The sequence below is a fragment of the Xenopus laevis genome, chromosome 1L, assembly GCF_017654675.1.
Source record: "Xenopus laevis strain J_2021 chromosome 1L, Xenopus_laevis_v10.1, whole genome shotgun sequence".
NCBI lineage: Eukaryota > Metazoa > Chordata > Amphibia > Anura > Pipidae > Xenopus > Xenopus laevis.
Window position 1 is genome coordinate 125,887,709 of NC_054371.1, and position 20,597 is coordinate 125,908,305.

The following is a 20,597-nucleotide window of genomic DNA, read 5'->3' on the forward strand; positions in this document are numbered from 1 at the left end:
ATAATTTATGTTTTTGTCATTTCTTACTATGCCACACTGGTTTCTGGGAAAAGTTGATGACAACAAGAACATGCCACCCTCAGTGAGGTTTTTAAAGAACAGTTTTTAAAGAACAGTGCTATGCACAGTTAAATTTCACAGTGTAGTTATTGCAAGAGATTATTAATTAAGCAAGAGACTGACTAGTTGTTATCAGTGACTTCATTAGGGAATTCTTTGTGCAATTTCTGTTTAACCCAGGACTGGGCCAAGCTGACCAGGCGCCTTAAGGAACCCGGTCGGCCAACCTCGTCCCCCAGTATACATGCATACGTGTGCACCATAATATAGGGTGCATAAGGGCAGAGGAGGGATGGACAGACTGTGAGTGACAGAGGGGGAAGGTGAGAGCTGCAGAGGGGAGAAAATCTGGACTAGGGGTGGGCAGAAGAATATTGAACAGGCAACTGTCAACCGCCCACCCACAGCATTGCGCTCTAGGCATGTGCCTCTTCTGCCTACCCCTGGTTCCGGCCCTGACTTAACCCACTAATATTGACCAGTTGCATCAACATATCACCTTACAAGCTGAACCATTTGAACCCAGGAAGACATATTCCCAAAAGCACCACTGTCTACAGTAAATTAAATGTTTTCAGAATGAAACAGCTAGAATAAGGTGGCAAAAGTAAATATGAATCTAGCAATACATTTTATATAATGAGAATTAGTATACCTACACGATTTACATTAAGAGGGGTATTTACTATAACTCGAATTTATCTTATTTTTTAATTAAAACAAAGTCAACCAAACTCCCATGAATCTTCTAATTTGATGCCTACAGTGTACGATTGCTTTGAGCTGTCGCCCTAAAACTCCCAATTTTTTAGGATAATCGTACGAAAACCATCTCTGATCACAAAATCTTCAAATTGTCATTGACTTCTACATGACCTCAACAGATTTTAGCTGGAGTATTGTCAGATTCCGATTTTTAACTTTGGGGTATAATAAAACTCCAAAAAAATTTTTTTTTTTTAGATTTTCCCTTTAAAAATCTAACCAGAGAAAATCAAGGTTTAAAAAATAGGCCCCTAAATGTAAGAATTATTTAGCATTTCTAAATATAAGATGTTACTGAGCATTGTAATTTCATATTCGCTAAAACAAGAATTTAGTTGAGGTTTACTTTATGATCTCACTCGGCTGCAGCAATAGGCTGGCTGGTAGGCTTGTCTGAATGAGAAATCATTTTTTAATATCTTTTTAATGAGATTGCTTGACCTCCGTAACCAAGAGTTTGATGTCATTTTCCCAACAGAAAAAAAAATATTTTATTTTTGATAGTTAGGTTTGTTAATAATCCAAAGGAGTTACACTGGCATATAAAGCTTTCAGATGTAGTGGAATAAATATGGAGCTATCCCAATTTTATATGTTCTATGAAATATTTTTAAAAGAAAGCTTATTGTAAAAACATGGTATTGCAGCTATACCAATTGGAAACAAGCATTGTGTAGTACAGCTAAAGGCCACATGAGAGGCTCAGTCACCTTATCTAATGCATGAAGCTTGCTGCAATGAATATCATAGCTACATAAGCTTAGATAGGGCTGGCCTGTGATGGTAGGAAAGCACCTAGAAATCATCAATGTCTCCTGGAAAGGTCAAAGTATTACAGTGCTTCTAACTTCTAACTGAACTACTATCATTCATGTGAACTAGAACCCATAACAGGGAATACTGTACACAGCGCAGCTCTGTATTTCCCCCAGGAAATTCAATGGAAAAATTCTCACTGCACAGTTCACCATTTTAACCAATGAGATGTCAACCAAATGGGCTTTTATTCAACACCTTTTTTAGTAGTGTTCAAAGAAATTATGTTCCATTTATTTGCAAATCATGAATAGCTTAATGGCATATTATATGGACAGAAAGTATTTTTCTACACATCTTTTCCATCCCAGTAGAGGCATTATCTTTTAAAAGCAGTAACAAGGCTGGCTATAATTTGTGAGTACTTTACAGTGCAGTTTATAGAGATCCAAGGCAATACATCTACTACCACATGCATTGCATAAATGCAAATAGGGAGTTTTTAGTGACTAGTGCCAATAGCAAAACTGGTGGCAGCAAGGCATCGTGGTTCATTATTCAAAGGTAGTAAGTTAGGAGGCGCTTTACATTAGTTTATAACATTTAACAAACCAGGGTCACAAAATAAAACTGGTATATGCTTAGACATAAGGGAAACTATCCTCATCATTTCTTACTCTACCCTTTATCCACAATCAAGGAGGCCTATTTATTAAACCTTGATTTTTTTCTGGTTGAGTTTATAAAGTCAAATACTTAAATTGTTTGAGGAAAAAGCTTGAATTTTTAGAGATTTATGATAACCCAAAGTTGCTAAAAATCCAAATCAGAAAATACTCCAGCTAAAACTTGTCAAGGTCATGTAGAAGTCAATGGCAGATGTCCCTCGATTTGATCGAGACTTTTCCCACACCGACTTTCTCTAGCTGATTTTTTGATACATGAGTTAAATGGATGGGAATTAGGGCAACTTTGTTTTAATAAAAAAAATGGGATAAATTTGAGTTTTATTAAATACCTCTTATAATTGTTCTCTTTAAAAACATATTACAGAACAGACTGGAAAACAAATCTAGTCTTAGTTTTGCATTGTAATTTTGTTTTTTGCAATTCAATATTAATCATTTAATATTTTATTACATACTGTAACTCCAATAGTGTTTAAAGAAGTCTTCTAACATGATTATTTTAATAGAATCCTTTTGTTACCTTTAACCCTACCTATTCATAATATATGTATATGCTCTATTTAATAAAACCCTGTTAATGAAACTTTTATATGTAAACACTGATAACTATTGGATACGTTTAAATAGTAGGGTATAAAATGATGGTAGTAAGAACAGTAAAATGGAAATATCAATTGAGTATATGTTCCTTTTAAAATGTGTAATGGTAATTCCACGCTCTCTATTCAGACAGAAATGTGATTGAGGGGTCTACTCATATTAAAATTCAATGGGGCTTGTTGGTAGATTGGATTGATTTAGAAGCTGTGTAAGACATTGCATTTCATAGTGTGCTAATCAATCCAAGGATCATTTCCTGCCAATTCATACCTTGATTTTCATCAAATCATCTACATCTCATGATTGGCACCATGGATAGTTTGCTCTTTGCTGTATGCAAGGCAAATTAAGCTGAGAATAAAATATACATTAGAATAACCCTGAAAAGAAAAAAATAGATATCCAAAGAACTGAAAAAAGAGCTAATATAATGTTACCCTGTACTGTATTAGAATTCTGTAGTTAAATAAGGTGTGAGGAACACTTCACTAGATATAACGTTGGATTATGTTTTATTAGTTAAATATGGTAAGCTACTATATTTGATTACATATTTAATACATATATGGGATCCCTTATTCGGAAACCCAATATCCAGAAAGCTCTGGTTTGCCAAAAGGCCATCTCCCAAAGAGCCCATTTTAAGCAAACTGATAATTTTAAAAAATAATTTCCTTTTTTCTCTGTAATAATAAACCAGTACCTTGTACTTGATGGCAACTAAGCTAATACATGGTATGGTAATACAATTTATGGAAAGATCCCTTATTGAGACAACCCCAGGTCCCAAACACAGGATTATTTATCCACAAAGCATTAATTGCATCTTAGTTGAGATCAAGTACAAGTTTTACTGTTTTATTATTATTACAGAGAAAAGGAAATATGTTTTAAAAAAACACTTATTAATTTGGAGCAATTAAAATACAAACTACCCCTTCTCATGTAGCACAGAAAAAAAACACTCAAATGTTCAATGTTAAAGTCAAGTTGTTAATATCCCCGTTGAAGACAAGGATTCCGTGGGCCTGCAAGTGGGAGGGGGATGTAGTTTGAGAACTACAGTCCTGACTCTTGGACTCAAAAAGGGACAGGGCTTTCCAAAACTTGGGGAGCATGCGGGTGGATCAGGAGCAAGTCTAGATGTAATTGTTGTGACCATGGTGCATCAAGGATATGGTCAAATTAGTTCGGGAATGTGGTCGATTATGGAACCCTATGTCAATAAATATGTAAGATTTGTATTAAAATAATATAAATATCAACATTTAAATTGATTATTCATTTGAATAATTTTATCAATTATTTATATATGTTTCTATTAAGCCATCAGTTCTATTGTCTGCAGACCTATTTTATCTGTTGCCTTAGTAAAGACCCACCTGTTGTGGCCACTGGAACTTTAGGTAATAGATTTAGCTATGTGTCTGGATCAGAAAGCGTTAAAGAAAGAGAGTAAACAAATGTTTAATAGAAAAAAAGGTCTAAATAATGTAGACTAAGCAAATATTACATATAGTGAATTTTCTGGTGTGATTTTCCCTTTTAAAACTGCAGTTTAAATGATTAAACATTTCCTATATCTCTAAAAAAACGTGATAGATTTTACACCTGGGAACACACTTATTTTAGTAACTATGGGTTTAAAACTATGTCAGAAGGTTATATTGTTTGTCATAATTTGCTCCAGATTTCACTTACATTAGTGTCTTCAGAATGTGATTTAAAATGACCCTTAGTGCCAAACTGACAGCATTTTGCAGAAGCTCTTAACCCAAATATGGGCAAGTTCAATTCACAGAAGCCACAGGCAGGTCAGAATTTAACAATAACATATGTCTGAGAAGTAATAATTTAGCTGGCAAAGCTTCAGTAAATGAATAGAATGGAACGTTTTCTCTTTTATTCGTTGCAGTAAGGTACTATTTTTCTTTTATTCCAAAACTGAGAGTTAAACATTTCATCTGTACTTAAAGAAAGTGATATGTCTCCTATTTTCTGTGCCCATATGGATAACACAAAGAAGTGTTCTATTAATGTTTGACTTTATTTCTCTTAAGAAAGTTAAGCTGCTTTGAAGTTTTTTTTTGTTTAAAAGTTGTGCACTCCCCATTAGTTATGGATTATTTATATGGCAATATACTCTGGCATGCAATTCACATAGTCCTTATAGCTACCGTGGGTGGTGCTTATATTAGAACAATCACCCTATTTTAAGGTACATGCAATAATGACGTCTCTATCTTAACCATGGTTATAATCTATCAATATGCATTTTTTCCAGACTGTGAGTATTATTGTTGAATGATGATCATCTTACGGTTAACAGGTCTTCAATGAGTGTTTATTAAACCCATGCCAGAATAGTGGAACCTGCACACAGATTGGAAGCGGATATATTTGCTCTTGCATTAAAGGCTATACAGGTGAAGTAATGGTCTTAAATACATATATTACAAGTGTATTTACAGTATTTAGAAATAGAGCACATGATCTTTTGTGTATATGCTGTGGTCAAAAAGCACTGGATTTATAAACTGAAATGAATGGAGCTCCTATTTATAAAGTGGGCTTTCCCTGTAACAATGTGAATTTCAGCCTTTGTTAAATAATAAAAGCTGAAATGCATTTCCCTCTGTTCAACTGAACATCCAAAGAATACCTTATCTTCTTAGATTTTGCTATAGTACCCATATTGCTAGAAAACAGATATATGTATTGTCTAATTTGTACCTATGTTTTATTCGTTTCCACCCCTTTGTCTTTAGATATCCTTCAAATGCTTTTTCATGAAACTCAGCAAAAAAAAAAGCCTTTTCACAATTTATTGTTAGCATTTAAGTGTTATTGTTTGCCACATTTGTCATTTGTCTTGGTAATTCATTTTTATACGAGAATCAGACAGCTGGAACAATATTTTAGTGATGTCACCAGGAGAAATCTGCCGCTGGAGATGATGGCTGACAGATTTATTGTGTTTTTCTAATTAAATAATACTTCCCTCTAGTTAGAGATAATTTCCATTTACATCTATTATTAGACATGAAGTGACAACACAGCTACTCATTATAATTGTAAGTGCCGACATTTCAAATGGATTTGAAGATGAAATTGCCCCAAGAACGAATAGGACGTGTAGATTTGTAATTAATGAAAGATCACCTTCTAAAAATAGATTATTATTCCTGACAATAAAGAGAATACTGCTGAAATGCCAAAACTAAGCACAGACCTCCTGTCTGCCTTCTTGATTTGTTTCATCTACTGTTCATTTTGCTAATAATACATCTGAAATGATTTTAGGTGCAAAATGTGAAACCGAAATCAATGAATGCAGCTCAATGCCATGTCGGAACAATGGCATCTGCATCGATCGCGTTGGGGAGTTCGAATGCCAGTGTCTATCCGGCTTCTCAGGTAAAAAGATTTTTGGCTGCTTTTATGATATGAGTAAACAAAAGTAAAGTGTGATGCTACATTTCCACACTGTGCAATGTAGGATTTATTAAAGGGCCACTATACCCTAATATTTCCCTGATGAAGTCTGCTTAATGTATATGTACAATGGCCTAGTTTATGAGGTTTCCTATAAAGGTCCTAAACAAGTGTAGGGAGTTGTTCTTATTAATGCTATGCCATATTGGTAAGTTTATGGCGGCCCACTAATTCCCACCCATGGAAGACCAAGGGACCAGTTGTTCAAGTGTTGATAAATTTTGCCATGTGGGATGTGCTGGGATGAATAATTGTCCAGATTCAGACTTCCCTTATGAGATAAGCATTGGATAGTCCCCAGAACTGCTGCTGAGTAGCCCTGAGCACTATTGCAGATGTGTTTATTGAAGCTGATATCTGTGCCACAGTTTTGATTAATAGGGACAATATTAAAAAGCTGGGATATTCGATAAATAGTTTGATATTTTATGAATATGCCCATTAATATGCAAACTATGGAGTAACATCTTTATAGAAGCCACAAAAAGGGCAAAGGGTTAATTATTGCACTTTCATCTATTATCATTTTCATTATAAAAAAAACCGTATTGGCTTTTTAGTAATGAATTTAAACATGTCACAATAAACAATGATTTTTATCAGGAATTTCCCTCCTTTTTATGACAAGCCAGGAAGATACAATGATAAAAGGATGGATAAAAGAAAAAGCAAAGGCACTCACTGAATAGTAATGACAAGATCTTAGCTCTCATGCATAAAAAGCGACATTATCAAACAGTAATAGCAGCAATAAAAGGCAAGACTATATATATGTGCAGTTAGATGTGTTTTAAAGCTAGCCACACTTTCTAGAGATGCATATATGCCTTAGATAAGGGCATGTTAGATAAATCATCCTTTTAATCAACAGAGGTCAATGAGAGAGTCACAAACAATTATCTTTTAAATAAAACAAATATCCTGACAAGCCCAACAATGTCTGCAGAAATGAAAGTGACAATGGCCTAATTATAACATATTTGTAGACCTTTACTTGACTGTTCTGCAAACTAGACAGGAATTATATATAATTATTTTATTATTATATATATTTTTTGAAACTTTATCAAGAGTGTTATTTTCAGCAGTTTTAGACAGTATAATTTATGTATCACACTTATGCAAACAAGTCTGTTAAAATATAAAAAAGACAGCTTTTTACTTTTGTAAATTCACTAAAGGTGGCCATACACATAGGGGCATATTTACTAAGGGGCGAATATCGAGGGTTAATAAACCCTCTAATTCAACCCTTGAAGTAAAATCCTTCAAATTCGAATATCGAATTCGAAGGATTTAGTGCAAATGCTACGATCGAACGATTTCTTCGGTTGATTGAACAATTTTTCTTCGATCAAAAAAAGCTTAGAAAAGTGATGGGGAAGGTCCCCATCGGCTAACATTGTACTTAGGTAGGTTTAAACTGCTGAAGTATGTTGTCGAAGTTTTTTTTAAAGAGACAGTACTTCGACTATCGAATGGTCGAATAGTTGAACTATTTCGAAGTCGAAGGTCGTAGAAGCCTATTCTACTGAATTTCGAAATTCAAAGTTTTTTTCATTCGAATGCTTCACTCGAGCTTAGTAAATGTGCCCCATAGAGATCCACTTATTTGCCAATTTTGCCAAACGAGCAGATCTCTCCCGATATGTCCACATTGAGATGGTCTATATTGGGCTGATCCAAACATGGGCCCTAGGGCCCAACAGTCTGATCATAATGTAACCAACACGGGTGGTCTGATCAATGAATAGATACGGCCGCAATCCGATGGAATTTTTAATCCTGCCGATCGCCATCTGGCTGACTTTCAGGCAGATATAGATCGGGAAAGGCTGTCAGAGGGTACTACACATGGGCTGATAAGCTTCCGACAGACCTTATCGGCCCTTGTACAGCCAGCTTAACACTGTTTTAAGGAATGGAGAAAAAAAGATAAAAGATCAATATATTGTTCAGACCCAGAAACTGCAGAAATTATAATAAGTGACTTAATCATAAACCTGTTTCTATGCAGTAACATTTAACAACCTCAGTTTACAAGTTCAAGGGATAAAAATTACTTAAATCAGAATATTGAGATGTTAGAAAGCCTTGGGCCTAAAGAAAGGTCTGGGTTATAGAGGCTGAAATTGTAATTTAAAAGTGCAGTACTGAGAATCATCAATGCCCACTGTTGATCAGGGGCTTACACAAGATAACACATTCTGAAGAAGAGGCTTCAACTGAAGTACTATATTGACATACATTGACTGCATGTACAGAAAAAAACAGTGTTTGAATCTCTAGTCAGCTCCTTAGTAGCAACCACGTCAAGCAATGATAAATAGAACTGACCTAGTATTGAATGACCTTGAGATCTTGGTGCAAAATGAAATATGCAATTCTGACAAACTAATCCTTCTCGTTTGACTTCCCTCTAGACAAACTACACGTCTTGGAATACAAATACTTAGCGAGCAAGCATGTCTAATTAAGAAATAGTTCACTCATGAAAAACATTCAATGAATTTAGCAAAAGTGTGTTTTTATATAACTAACCATTAGTTAGACACAGCATAAACCTGTCTGTAGAGTAACATGTACTGAAGCCCTTCTAATGACACATGACACTTTATTTCTTTGAAAGGTACGCTTTGTGAAGAGAATGTCAATGAATGCAGCTCCAATCCTTGCCTAAACGAGGCAATCTGCATCGATGGTGTTAATGCATTTCACTGTAGATGTGCCAATGGGTTTCTAGGTAAGTATATTTTATATAAAGTTCAGTCTTCCCAAAATGCATTCAAAACAAGAGGCAGTTTTGTTTTACTGTATACCTTTCTCTATTTAAAAACAGAATGTACTCTCTAGACCTTTAAAAGGATTATGGCATAATTGTTTTCCAAATAGCTACTCTGCTGCAATGAGAAGCAGAGGTAGCAATTATCGATAACTTCATTTGTACATCAGTGCTATCTGCAAAACCAGCTGCTACATTGGGCCCATGTTTTCACCTGCAAGCTTCAAATCTCATGGACGAGAAAAGTACTTCATCGGCTTTAATTCTCAATCTCTGTCTTTATTAGGGCCTGCTTATTTTCTTAATCATAATCCATCTCATATACAGTATGCAGCAGTCAGGTCAATGCGTACTGCTGATTGTCCTTCATTTTTAATTTTACATTTTTAATAATATTATCCTGTCAAATAGATGGCTAAATATGAGACAGAATACTCCTTATCTGACTGTTTGCAACCATTCACATTCAGAGCTAAAAGTTTCATAACTGTAGCTTTCATCTGAGGTTTACTTCATAATTTGCAGTAGATATATGCACAAGGCTTTATGGACACTATTGGTGTTGTTAAGCCTATCTATGGATTAAATCTTTATAAACATAGTGGGACCATAATGATATGTGCTGCAGTGTTATTGTACAACCATTGTTACATGTGTGATGATGATAAGGTGTGTAGGGTACAAAGGGATAATGAGGAGTAAATGGTGGGCCTTCTGGCATCTTTTGTAGCAGTGATGTGCAGCTTGACCTAAAACCCGTTGACCACTGGTTGGGTGGGTTTGGGTTGAAATTTGGCCAACCATTGGGGTTAAGGGTTGGGTGAGGGCCAGACTGAGGAAGTACATTCCTTCACTGCTCCCAAAGATTCCCGTGTCTTGGAACCAGAGACATGCACAGAAGTAGCTCACAGAGCAAGATGACATAGGTATGGGCCAGGTGCAAGTCTTTCTATGGCAATATTTTACAGGTTAAGGTATTGCGAGTTAGGGTTGGATGCAGATTACGGTTTTCCTCACCTGCACATCATTCTTTTGTAGCTAGCATATGGTATATTGCTTTAATAAGGTTTATATTCATTGTTATGAAGTTTGGGCCATTTATTTCTGCAATTAGTTTAGTGGCCACAAAACCAGTAATCAGTTGTATACTAAATATGGTCACATTAAGTTATCCAGAGCTTTTACATCACTATCACAAAATAGCCCACCTAGAAGGTAGGCACTTGCTTGTAGAGTTTCTAGGCAAAGTGAAAAAACAATGACTTGAATGATACAGTATATTATTTCCTACAGTTATCCTTCTAAACAAATCTTAGAATTCGGTAGTATTTATTTGTAATTCCCAATTTTTTTTCAGGTCCACGATGTGAAATAGAAATTGATGAGTGCTTGTCCAAGCCATGTTTAAACAACGGTGTGTGTGAAGATCTGAAAGCTGGTTTCCAGTGCTTATGTCCAGCAGGTTATACTGGAAAAGTCTGCGAGAAAGACATTGATGAATGTCTTAGTGGGCCTTGCAAGAACGGAGCCTTGTGTACTGATGGCATTAACAGCTTCAGGTACTGATACAGTTAATGCTGCAAGACTAATACTTGTAAGCCTAAGACTTGAGTATTTTTTTTGCTCTTGTTGTAAATATAAGGGGGGCAACTAGGTAAATACTATGCCATTGTTTTAATATCTTACAGGCAGTGGGAACAAAAATGTTTCTATGTTTACACCTTTCAAAACAATAATGCTTTATGTACTTTGCTGGCATGCAGGTTAGAAGAACTGTTGAGAAAGTATGTTATTAAAGGGACACTTTGGGGGAATTCACCAAAGTGAATACCTACCTAATCAAAATATGTGAGGTTGTTAATATATACTGTATTTATATGCATTTTGGATACATGATAAATAAAGGCTCACAAGAAAATTGTCTTGTCTTGAAATGTAGTTTTATACAGTGCTAGTACAGGCAGCCTTACTTATTAATCTTCAGATTAGATTGTAAATAATACATTTTCATTTCAAAAAGGTGTCAGTGTCCAGATGGCTTTACTGGGCAGGTCTGTGAAATCAATGTGGACGATTGTGTATCTAATCCATGCCTTAACAACGCCACCTGTGTTGACGACTTAAATTCTTACATTTGTAAATGCCGGCCTGGATTTTCTGGAATCAGGTGTGAAACAGGTATTGCATACTTTGGTGAGGGGAAATAATGCTTTAAACATATGTAAACATCACAAGCAGTAGACTTAACTCAAAAAACCCAAGTAAGGCTTGGTCTTTGGTTGCCTGGTTTAAACTGTCATTCGAAAAAGAGAGCCTTGAAAAGTATGCATTTGTTTATAAAGCTTTGAAAAAGTATGAATTTGTTTTTGTTAACTTTTTTAGTGTAAATGCCTGTTATTTATCTGGTAGGGTTTCATACCTTACTACTAACAATTCAGGTGCTCACTTTAACTGGAAGCATTTTATACTGACCAGTTCTGATTGGTAGCTCCCACCTACCAATATATTTATCAAGGTCCGAATTTATCTTGATATCGGCTGCTATAAACTCCGATCTAACTCGGGTTTTTAGCGCTTATTTATTATTACATTTTCCCAAAAATTTGCTTTGCGGGAAAAGCTCAGATTTTCACGATTTTTTCTTGATTTTTCCCCTAAATCTCTGAATTTTTCTGAGTTTTCACCCGAAAGCTCCGAAAACATCGTGAAATTGCCCGAAACCCCCGACACAACCAAAAATCAATGGGACTGTTCCCATTGACTTTTATGCAACCTCGACAGGTTTGAGATGCCGTGTTTTTATATTCGGGCTTTTTAGCCCTCGGGGTTTAATAAATTCCGAAAAAATTGTGATTTTTTTTTTTAAAAGTCAGATTTTATAAAAAAAAAAACCACAAATTTTTCGGATTTCAGGGAATTTCAGGTATTCGGAGCTTAGTAAATAACCCCCTAAGCATAGGGTGGAGGTTTGGGTCCAGGATTCAAACTAACATCTCATGGCAAAAATGCCATACCAGTGTAAAAAAAAATGATTTAGAAAAATGTATTTAGACTCCCTAAAAAAAATCCTTGCTGTTTATTTTTTGCAGAAAATACTAAACCTGCCACTGCCATTTTCTTATTTCTCATTCTTTAATTATTTTTAATATTTTGTATATAATTCAAAGAATTGTCTATAATTCCAAAACGTGCCTGCTAAAATAGCAAATAGCGAAAAATCCTTTTTAGCCAATTTATTTTTCTTGTATTGATTTCCTGTAACTTGCAATCCTCTTCTTCAGGAAAACTGCAAACAGTACCAATCCTGACTTACTTTATCTTGATTACTTTACCCTATCGCTGACCAACTAAGCCATCTCAATTGACCTATACTATAAAAAGATATTGATCACCTTTTGTCCTTGATTTATCAGTCTTTGAAAAACAAACTTTATATCCTACTGTAAAGACAACAAGCTAATATCTTTTCTGGTTGGTGCAGAACAGCCCTTTGGATTCAACTTGGATTTTGAAGTCTCAGGTATATATGGATATGTTATGCTTGATAATGTAATGCCAACACTCAGTGCCATTACCTGTGCATTCTGGATGAGATCTTCGGATACCACCAACTATGGAACACCAATATCCTATGCACTTGACAACGGCAGTGACAATGCATTCCTGCTCACTGATTACAATGGGTAATTAATATATATACTTTGATAATGGAATTGTCAGCAGGTGTGGTATAATGTTTGTGTATAGCTATAGATTCATTTTAAATAAGATTAAAAAAAGACTTGAACAGATCAAGTACTGACGTTATAGGAAAGAACTATGGATATTCTAAACTTCAGCAATATCAGGGATGTATTCCAAATAAATACAGTTTGACAGGAGAAATCTATGTTGAATTAGAGTCAGTTGGTTGTGGTGTTACTCGTAGCAATACAGCTAATTTGTTTAAGAAGTGAAAAGATTGAGTGTGAAGCACTTTGTCTTAAACACACTGAAAGGTAATGGACATGCCTCAGCTCAAAAAAACATGTACAGGTATGGGATCAGTTATCCAGAAAGCTCAAAATTATAGGACGGCCGACTCCTATAGAGTCCATTTTAATGAAATAATACACATTTTATTTTCTTTTTCTCTGTAATAATAAAACAGATTACCTGGATGAAAAACAATCATATTGGCTTTAATTGTTTTTTTTTCCATAGACGTAGGGCCATATTACAGAAAGATCTCTTATCCAAAAAACTCCAGGTCCCAAGCATTCAGGATAACAGGTCCCATACCTGTAGCTGAATATTGTGTCTGTATATATACTGTATATATTTTCTAGAGCACTTTGTAGATGTTTTTGCCAAATACAAATATACACTACAAAAACCCAACCCAACCACACTACCACTAAACAGCTGTGTAAAATATGCAAATGATTTTAATTCACTGAATCTTCTCTATGCATTAAAAAGTGTATGGAGAAGCATAAAGTAATTTCTGCTTATATATATATATATATATATATATATATATATATATATATATATATATATATATCTATATCTATATATATATCTATATATATATAGATATATATAATTTGTAAATGGCAACAGATGCATTAAATACATATAGATATTGTTTGCACAACAGTGGAATTATTTTAAATATTCAATATTTGTCTAACTATCTGTCTCGATCGTAGATTATATCTCGATCTACTGTTTCTTTAGCAGGAATGCACACAATCTAACATTTTATTTGTGATTTAGTCAAATCCTAATTTTGTTTGCAAAATGTTGTTGCCTTGGCAAGACAGTGGCACAATGATTAACATCACTGCTTTGTGGCACTTTGGTTCCTAGGTGTAATTACAGCCAGGTTACTATCTGCAAGGATTTTGTATGTTCTCCTTATGTTTGCATGTGGTTCCTCCAGGTACTCCAATTTCTCCCAAAGTGTGTGAATGTGATAGGGACCTAAATTGTAAGCTTCACTGGGACAGGGACTGATGTGAATTATTTATCATTTTTGCAAAGCACTGTAGACTAAAGACAATATCAGCACTAAATAAATAAAGAAGAATCATACATAAAAAAACAATTCTTTTTTGGACTAGAGTGACCATTTGCTCACTTTTGCTATTTTGTTTAGAGCTTGAATTGGCATTCTGCCTAATGTTTTTCTTTGGTTACCTGATACATTGCAATCAATTCTACAGGTGGGTGCTCTATGTCAATGGAAAGGAAAAAATAACTGATTGTCCTTCTGTGAATGATGGAAAATGGCATCACATTGCAGTTTCTTGGACAAATACTGATGGGTCATGGAAAGTGTATATTGACGGCAAACTGTCAGATGGCGGACAAGGATTGTCAATAGGAGCAAGTATACCTGGTTGGTATTAAACAACATTATGGACATTTCCTAGTACTAATAAACACAAACTACATAATTTTCAAAGCCAGGTTACAGTTCATATTTATAACTTCAGTGCAGTGTGACAGTATTTCCCTCAGCAGATACCTTGTAACTACAGTCAATGAAAAACCACCACAAGGTACCCCATCTTGATTTATATTTGTATATATTCATTATTTGCTAATCATTAAGTTATTCAGCCCAGGAAGCCTGATTTATCTGCCTATTTGTGTTATCCATATCATAGAGAACAGCCATAACTGCTGCAATCAGTTGGCCTTATTTAAAGACCTAGGTAACTATGCCTTCAATGGTGAAATTATCAGGAACAAATGAATGAAAGCTTGCTTTCAGAAATATGAAGGCCCTTGTTTTAATCAGCAACATAAGTATCATGTTCTGTATTCTAAATCTATAACAGTTCAGTATAAGGTCCCTCTAAAGGTTTATTATAATCATATGCTGTATTACTCATCTTTTTTAAAAATACGCAGATGCATCTTTTAAACCAATCTTTTTCGCTATAATTATGAATGGAGAATAGGAAAATTGGTTATTTTAAAAACATACTCCGCTTTTTTAAATGCATTAACAGTTCTACTGATTTACTGTGTATGCCATTTGTGCAGTCATTTCTAAAGGGCGAGCCTTTTCTGAAATTAAAAAACAAAGCATGATTTATTGTAGAGACATGGCAGTGCAGCATTCCCTGCAAATAGGTTCAAAACCGATTTCCAATCCAACTATATAAAAATGAAATTCCTGGGCTTTTTGCCCAGTAGAAAAAAAATTGACAAATATTTAACATTATAGAGATGGCTGACATTTAAAACAAAATAAATATCAGACTAAATTAATCGTTTAACTGTACAGATTGATAAATGAACCCAAGCAAACAGATTACAATACTGATCCAAATTAATTCATTTTAAGCAGAATAGCGTGTATTTCTCTCATTTTAAGTTTTCTTAATATTTGATCATAGAGTGAGTTTGTTTTCAGCCTGTAATTGGCTGCAGGTGTATTCTAGGCTTGAAATCATTCACAGGGTAAACAAATCGAATTGTGCTTTGGAGTCCTATTATCAAGGAGGAGAGAATAACAACATAGGCTATGCCCTAAACAATTTCATGGGTCACCTTTATAATTTGTCATTGTAGTGTGTGATGGTCTCCATCATATATCTTTTCAGGAAAGCATAATGTTATGCTATTGGATGGGCTTCATTTCTACAAGAAAAGTTCAATGCAAATGACAATGTGTCACCTTTGCCTCAGGGGACAGGCTGAATTCTCAAATGTTTATTTTATATACTCCAAGTTTCTTCACCTTTTTTTATCAGTTACTGTATGTGGTTGGAAATGTTCTTATTAATAGGGTTTCACTCTTGTAACTGATCAGAGGAAATTTCCTCAGGGAAGTAATAGACTGTTTTATCTGTTTTTGGGGAATTTCCTTCATTTTTGGGCTTTTTATTGAAAATTATTTAAAGAGATATATGTATTTTACACATATTTGTGATTTTTATCAAATTTCATAGGGATAAACTTCTCTGTGCATCTAATCTATACTACTTACCAGGCACCTTACAAACTGTTAACCAGAGAAATATCTAGGGGCAGATTTATCAAAATGTGAGTTTAGAGCTTAATAAATAAAAACTCACCCACATTCTATTCATTCCTATGGGATTTTTAGAATTGTGTTAATCATAGTAACATAGTAACATAGTAAGTAGTGATGGACGAATTTGCGCCGTTTCGCTTCGCTGAAAAATTAGCGAATTTTGCGCGAAATTCGCGAAACGGCGCCGGCGTCTCGTTTTTGACGCCGGCGCCCGTTTTTTCGACGCCAGCGCCCGTTTTTTCGACGCCAGCGCCCGTTTTTGACGCCGGCGCCCGTTTTTGCAGTGAATTTTTGCGGGCGTTTCACGAATTTATTCGCTGGCGGCGAATCGCGCCAATTCGCGCCTGGCGAATAAATTCGCCCATCACTAATAGTAAGTAAGGTTGAAAAAAGACACATGTCCATCGAGTTCAACTTTTTTTTTTTTATTAACTACCTATCTGCCAGTTGATCCAGAGGAAGGCAAAAAACCCATCTGAAGCCTCTCCAAATTCCTTCCTGACTCCAAAATGGCCTAGTCCCTGGATCAACTTGTACTATGAGCTATTACCCATAACCCTGTATTCCCTCACTTGCTAAAAAGCAATCCAACCCCTTCTTAAAGCTATCTAATGTATCAGCCTGCACAACTGATTCAAGGAGAGCATTCCACATCTTCACGGTTCTCACTGTAAAAAACCCCTTCCGAACATTTAGGCGGAACCTCTTTTCTTCTAATCGGAATGGGTGACCTCGTGTCAGCTGGAAAGACCTACTGGTAAATAAAGCATCAATGGGTTAGAACTCACCATTTGATAAATAGGAATGAATGGAACATGAATGAATTTTTATTTATTAAGCTCTAACTCACATTTTGATAAATATGCCCATTATTGTCTGTGGCCTACTCTGACTCTGCAGCTAAATAAATATCAGTAGAGTGCCCCACCATGTGTCATAATTACATTTGTGTTGTGATAGTTCTGTGTTGAAATGCTTAGTGCAGCAATCCACAACCACTGGCTTACGAGTAACATGTTGCTCACCAATCCCTTGGATGTTGTTCCCAGTGGCCTCAAAGCAGGTGCTTATTTTTGAATTCCAGTCTTGGAGGCAAGTTTTAATTGCATAAAAACCAGGCCTCCTGTAGGCTGCCAGTCCACATAGGGGCTACCAAATAGCCAATCAGAGCCCTTATTTAACACTCCAGGAACATTTTTTATGCTTGTGTTGCTCCCCAAATCTTTTTACATTTCAATGTAACACCACTGGCTTAGTGATTGACTGAAGAGATTAATTGATATCGCCTTGTCATGTCATCAACAAAGTATTGGTATGTCTCTTGCAGAACGGGCATTTGAATGGCACAGTTTGTTGCACTCATTTGTGCTTAAAGAAGAAATAGTCTCTATTTATTAACAGGTTTAAATTCACTGTATCCGTTCTAGAAATGTCAGGGAATCACAACTTTTGTTTTAACAAAACTCTGCTTTACTCGATAAAACACATCAATATTAAGATCATGTTAAAATTCTTCATTTTAATGATAAGAGTGGTAAAGTATTGTACAGTGGTTTATCTACATTTACTGAGATGCAAAACACTTTCACAGCATTCCTATTAAAATTACTATTTATTGGTTTTTATGGAACATTACATTGAACAGGGTATAACAATGATTCCGATCAATTCAGTTTTCAAAAATGGGAAATATATCTCTAATGCACCAAGAACCTTGCCCAGATTCTATTAAGACCCACCTCTATTCGAGAATCCACAGTTTGGGACTATGCTGTGAAAATCTGGACCATCATGCGGTATCCATTACTATGTTTATTTTATTTTAGGTGGTGGTGCATTAGTCCTTGCACAAGAACAAGACCAGAGAGGAGAAGGATTCAATCCAGCAGAATCTTTTGTGGGGTCCATCAGTCAGCTTAATATTTGGGATCATCCACTAACACCAGATCAGGTAATATTCAGTTCCCAGATGTGATATTGAACTGTTGAAATAGTGATTTAAAAAACATTGAAGAAGTAATAGCAAAGCACATCGTCTACTCAGTTTATGCAATTAGCTGCAGTTACAGAACTGTATTTCTTAATAATTTTGGGTCCTATTGATAAACTGTTGAAACAGAACTGAATTCTATTTTCACAGACTAAATGGCTTTAGGGGGAACAGAATCGCCTACTTATAAAGCATCAAAAAGTCTTCTGTTGATACAGGAGAAATTATTTTGGATTGGAAATTACTTTGAAATAAAATCCAATTACTTTTATACAATTTCACAGATTCTGATAACTTTTCATTGGTTAAGAGCATGTTTTATGGTTTTCCTTTCATTTTGTTACAAACAGACTCCTTAGAGTTTCATAGAGTTAAGGGCTTTCTTGATCAGAGCAAAATGAGAACAAAATCAGCCTCAGAAGGTTTCCATAATTTTATACATAGATTGTTCTAGAAAAACACATTTATACGAACACTACCTACTATATAATTCGAAGGAGAATAAAAAGGCTTAATTACTGCAATGCAGACATTTTCCTGGTTCCCTTGGAAATAAAAAATAGGGGTTCTATATATTTCTTTCCCTAGCTTTGCAAAGTGAATTCTAAGCAACATTACAATATACTGTATGTTCAATAAAGTGTTTTGATAGTTTTGAAATAGTTTGTAAATGTACTTACAGTTGAAAACAGTGTTTGTTTATCCCTTTCTTTTCTTTGGGTCCTTAAAACAAAATTACATGCATCGGCTCCAAAAAAAATTAAAGTGTTTTAAAGTACTTAAAATATAATACATTTTTCCCTGCACTGGTAAAGTTGGTGTGTTTGCTTCAGAAACTCTACTATAGTTTATATAAACAAGCTGATATGTAGCCATGGGGGCAGCCATTCAAGTATCAGGTTACAGAGCAGATAACATATGCACTCTGTAGAATACCATTGTATTATATTACAGAGCTTATCTGTTGTCTGCTAAGTAACTTGTGTCTTTTCTCCTTTACAGCTTAAATGGCTGCCCCCATGGTTACACAGTGGCCTATTTATATAAACTATAGTCTTTCTAAAGGAAACACATAATTTGTATCTATGGGTAGGGTAACAGTACATTATATTTTAATTATTTGAAAATGCTTTGCTGTTTTGGTGTTACTATTCCTTTAAGGTCTTTTAATCAGCTTTAATCAGCGGATTAAAATTGCTTGCAACACTCTGAGTGGAGGACACCTTTAAGGTAGCTTTGTGCCACATGAGGACTGTTTCAGGTGTAATTTACTACCTTTCATACTTGCTGATGAACCTGGCTACAAGTAACTTCATGTTATTAACAGGGATGATAAGGAAAAGTGAATTGCTAGTAGCAGTCCATAAGGGCAAGTGTATCTGAAGCCAGCTGTGTTGGTGCTCATTATACGAAAACATAAAGTGTATGGGAAAACAGGCTCAGAAACGGCAGATACTGAGCTGCAAGGTTTATTTTAACACAACATGTTTCGAGCAAGGTGGCTTTTTATCAATTATTAGTTAGTGCACATTTTACAACAGGTACTTATATCCCTTTGACCCCACCCCCATAACGTGATAGGTTACATGTTAATTGGGAAAAGTAAGGTCACTGCAAAGGGGATATTCAATGTGAACATTCAAAACAAAAGATTTGTGAGTCCATAATGGTACATTTTTTATCCAGTATCATGTCCATGAAGATGCACTTGTCCCCTTGTATTGCTTGAAGCCTACAGAAAGAGTCCAAATGGCTACAATACCTTTTTGAATTTTCAAACATTTTAAATTCAGCCAAATGTTAGCACAACAAAGTAGACAATACTTGTCCATATAATAATACTGCCCAATATAACCTACCAGCATGGTGTTCATATAATGTGGTGAATTATATTTCTATTTTATTCGCAATCTAGGGCAGCAGCAACATTTTCCCACTAAAAGGAAAAGATAGTACAGATTAGTCAACATGTCAAATAGAAATAAACAGAAAAAAACTAATAATCAGTTTAAAGGAAGCATGCTATACTCCATTAGTCATACATACCTGCTGGATATAGATTATTCAGTTTTTTGATAGATATTGCTTCCTAATCATTTTCTAATGTCCCCTTCTCTCTGTGGTACCTCTACTATTTCCAATACCAACCACTTTAGCTGGGACACATGGGGGCAGATTTACTAAAGAGCGAACTGGCTAACGATAACGACTTTTCACAGCGTTGCCACCTGCAGTGACATCGCCAATTCACTAACAGGCACAGATGCCAGTTCGCTAGGGAACGGGACCGTTGCTATCGGTCATTCGCACTCTATCGCCAGGCGACTTTTCACTCTGGGGAATGGATGTTACTCCGCAAATTCACTAAAATGCGGATTTTACTGAACATTTGCTCTTTCTCCAGCGTTGCCTTTGCCACCTCAG

At 35.3% G+C, this 20,597-nt stretch overlaps 1 protein-coding gene across 2 annotated transcripts in view; it reads left to right on the top strand.

The window, feature by feature from the left end:
* svep1.L (sushi, von Willebrand factor type A, EGF and pentraxin domain containing 1 L homeolog) overlaps window positions 1-20,597 on the top strand; it is a 174,237-nt gene that overhangs the window by 99,410 nt on the left and 54,230 nt on the right. For both annotated transcript variants that reach the window (XM_018257180.2, XM_018257188.1), the window contains 8 exons: window positions 5,200-5,296; window positions 6,174-6,287; window positions 8,995-9,108; window positions 10,505-10,706; window positions 11,168-11,325; window positions 12,629-12,830; window positions 14,358-14,533; window positions 18,010-18,134. In XM_018257180.2, the coding sequence (XP_018112669.1) occupies window positions 5,200-5,296; window positions 6,174-6,287; window positions 8,995-9,108; window positions 10,505-10,706; window positions 11,168-11,325; window positions 12,629-12,830; window positions 14,358-14,533; window positions 18,010-18,134 (1,188 nt within the window). The remainder of the gene's footprint in view (window positions 1-5,199; window positions 5,297-6,173; window positions 6,288-8,994; window positions 9,109-10,504; window positions 10,707-11,167; window positions 11,326-12,628; window positions 12,831-14,357; window positions 14,534-18,009; window positions 18,135-20,597) is intronic.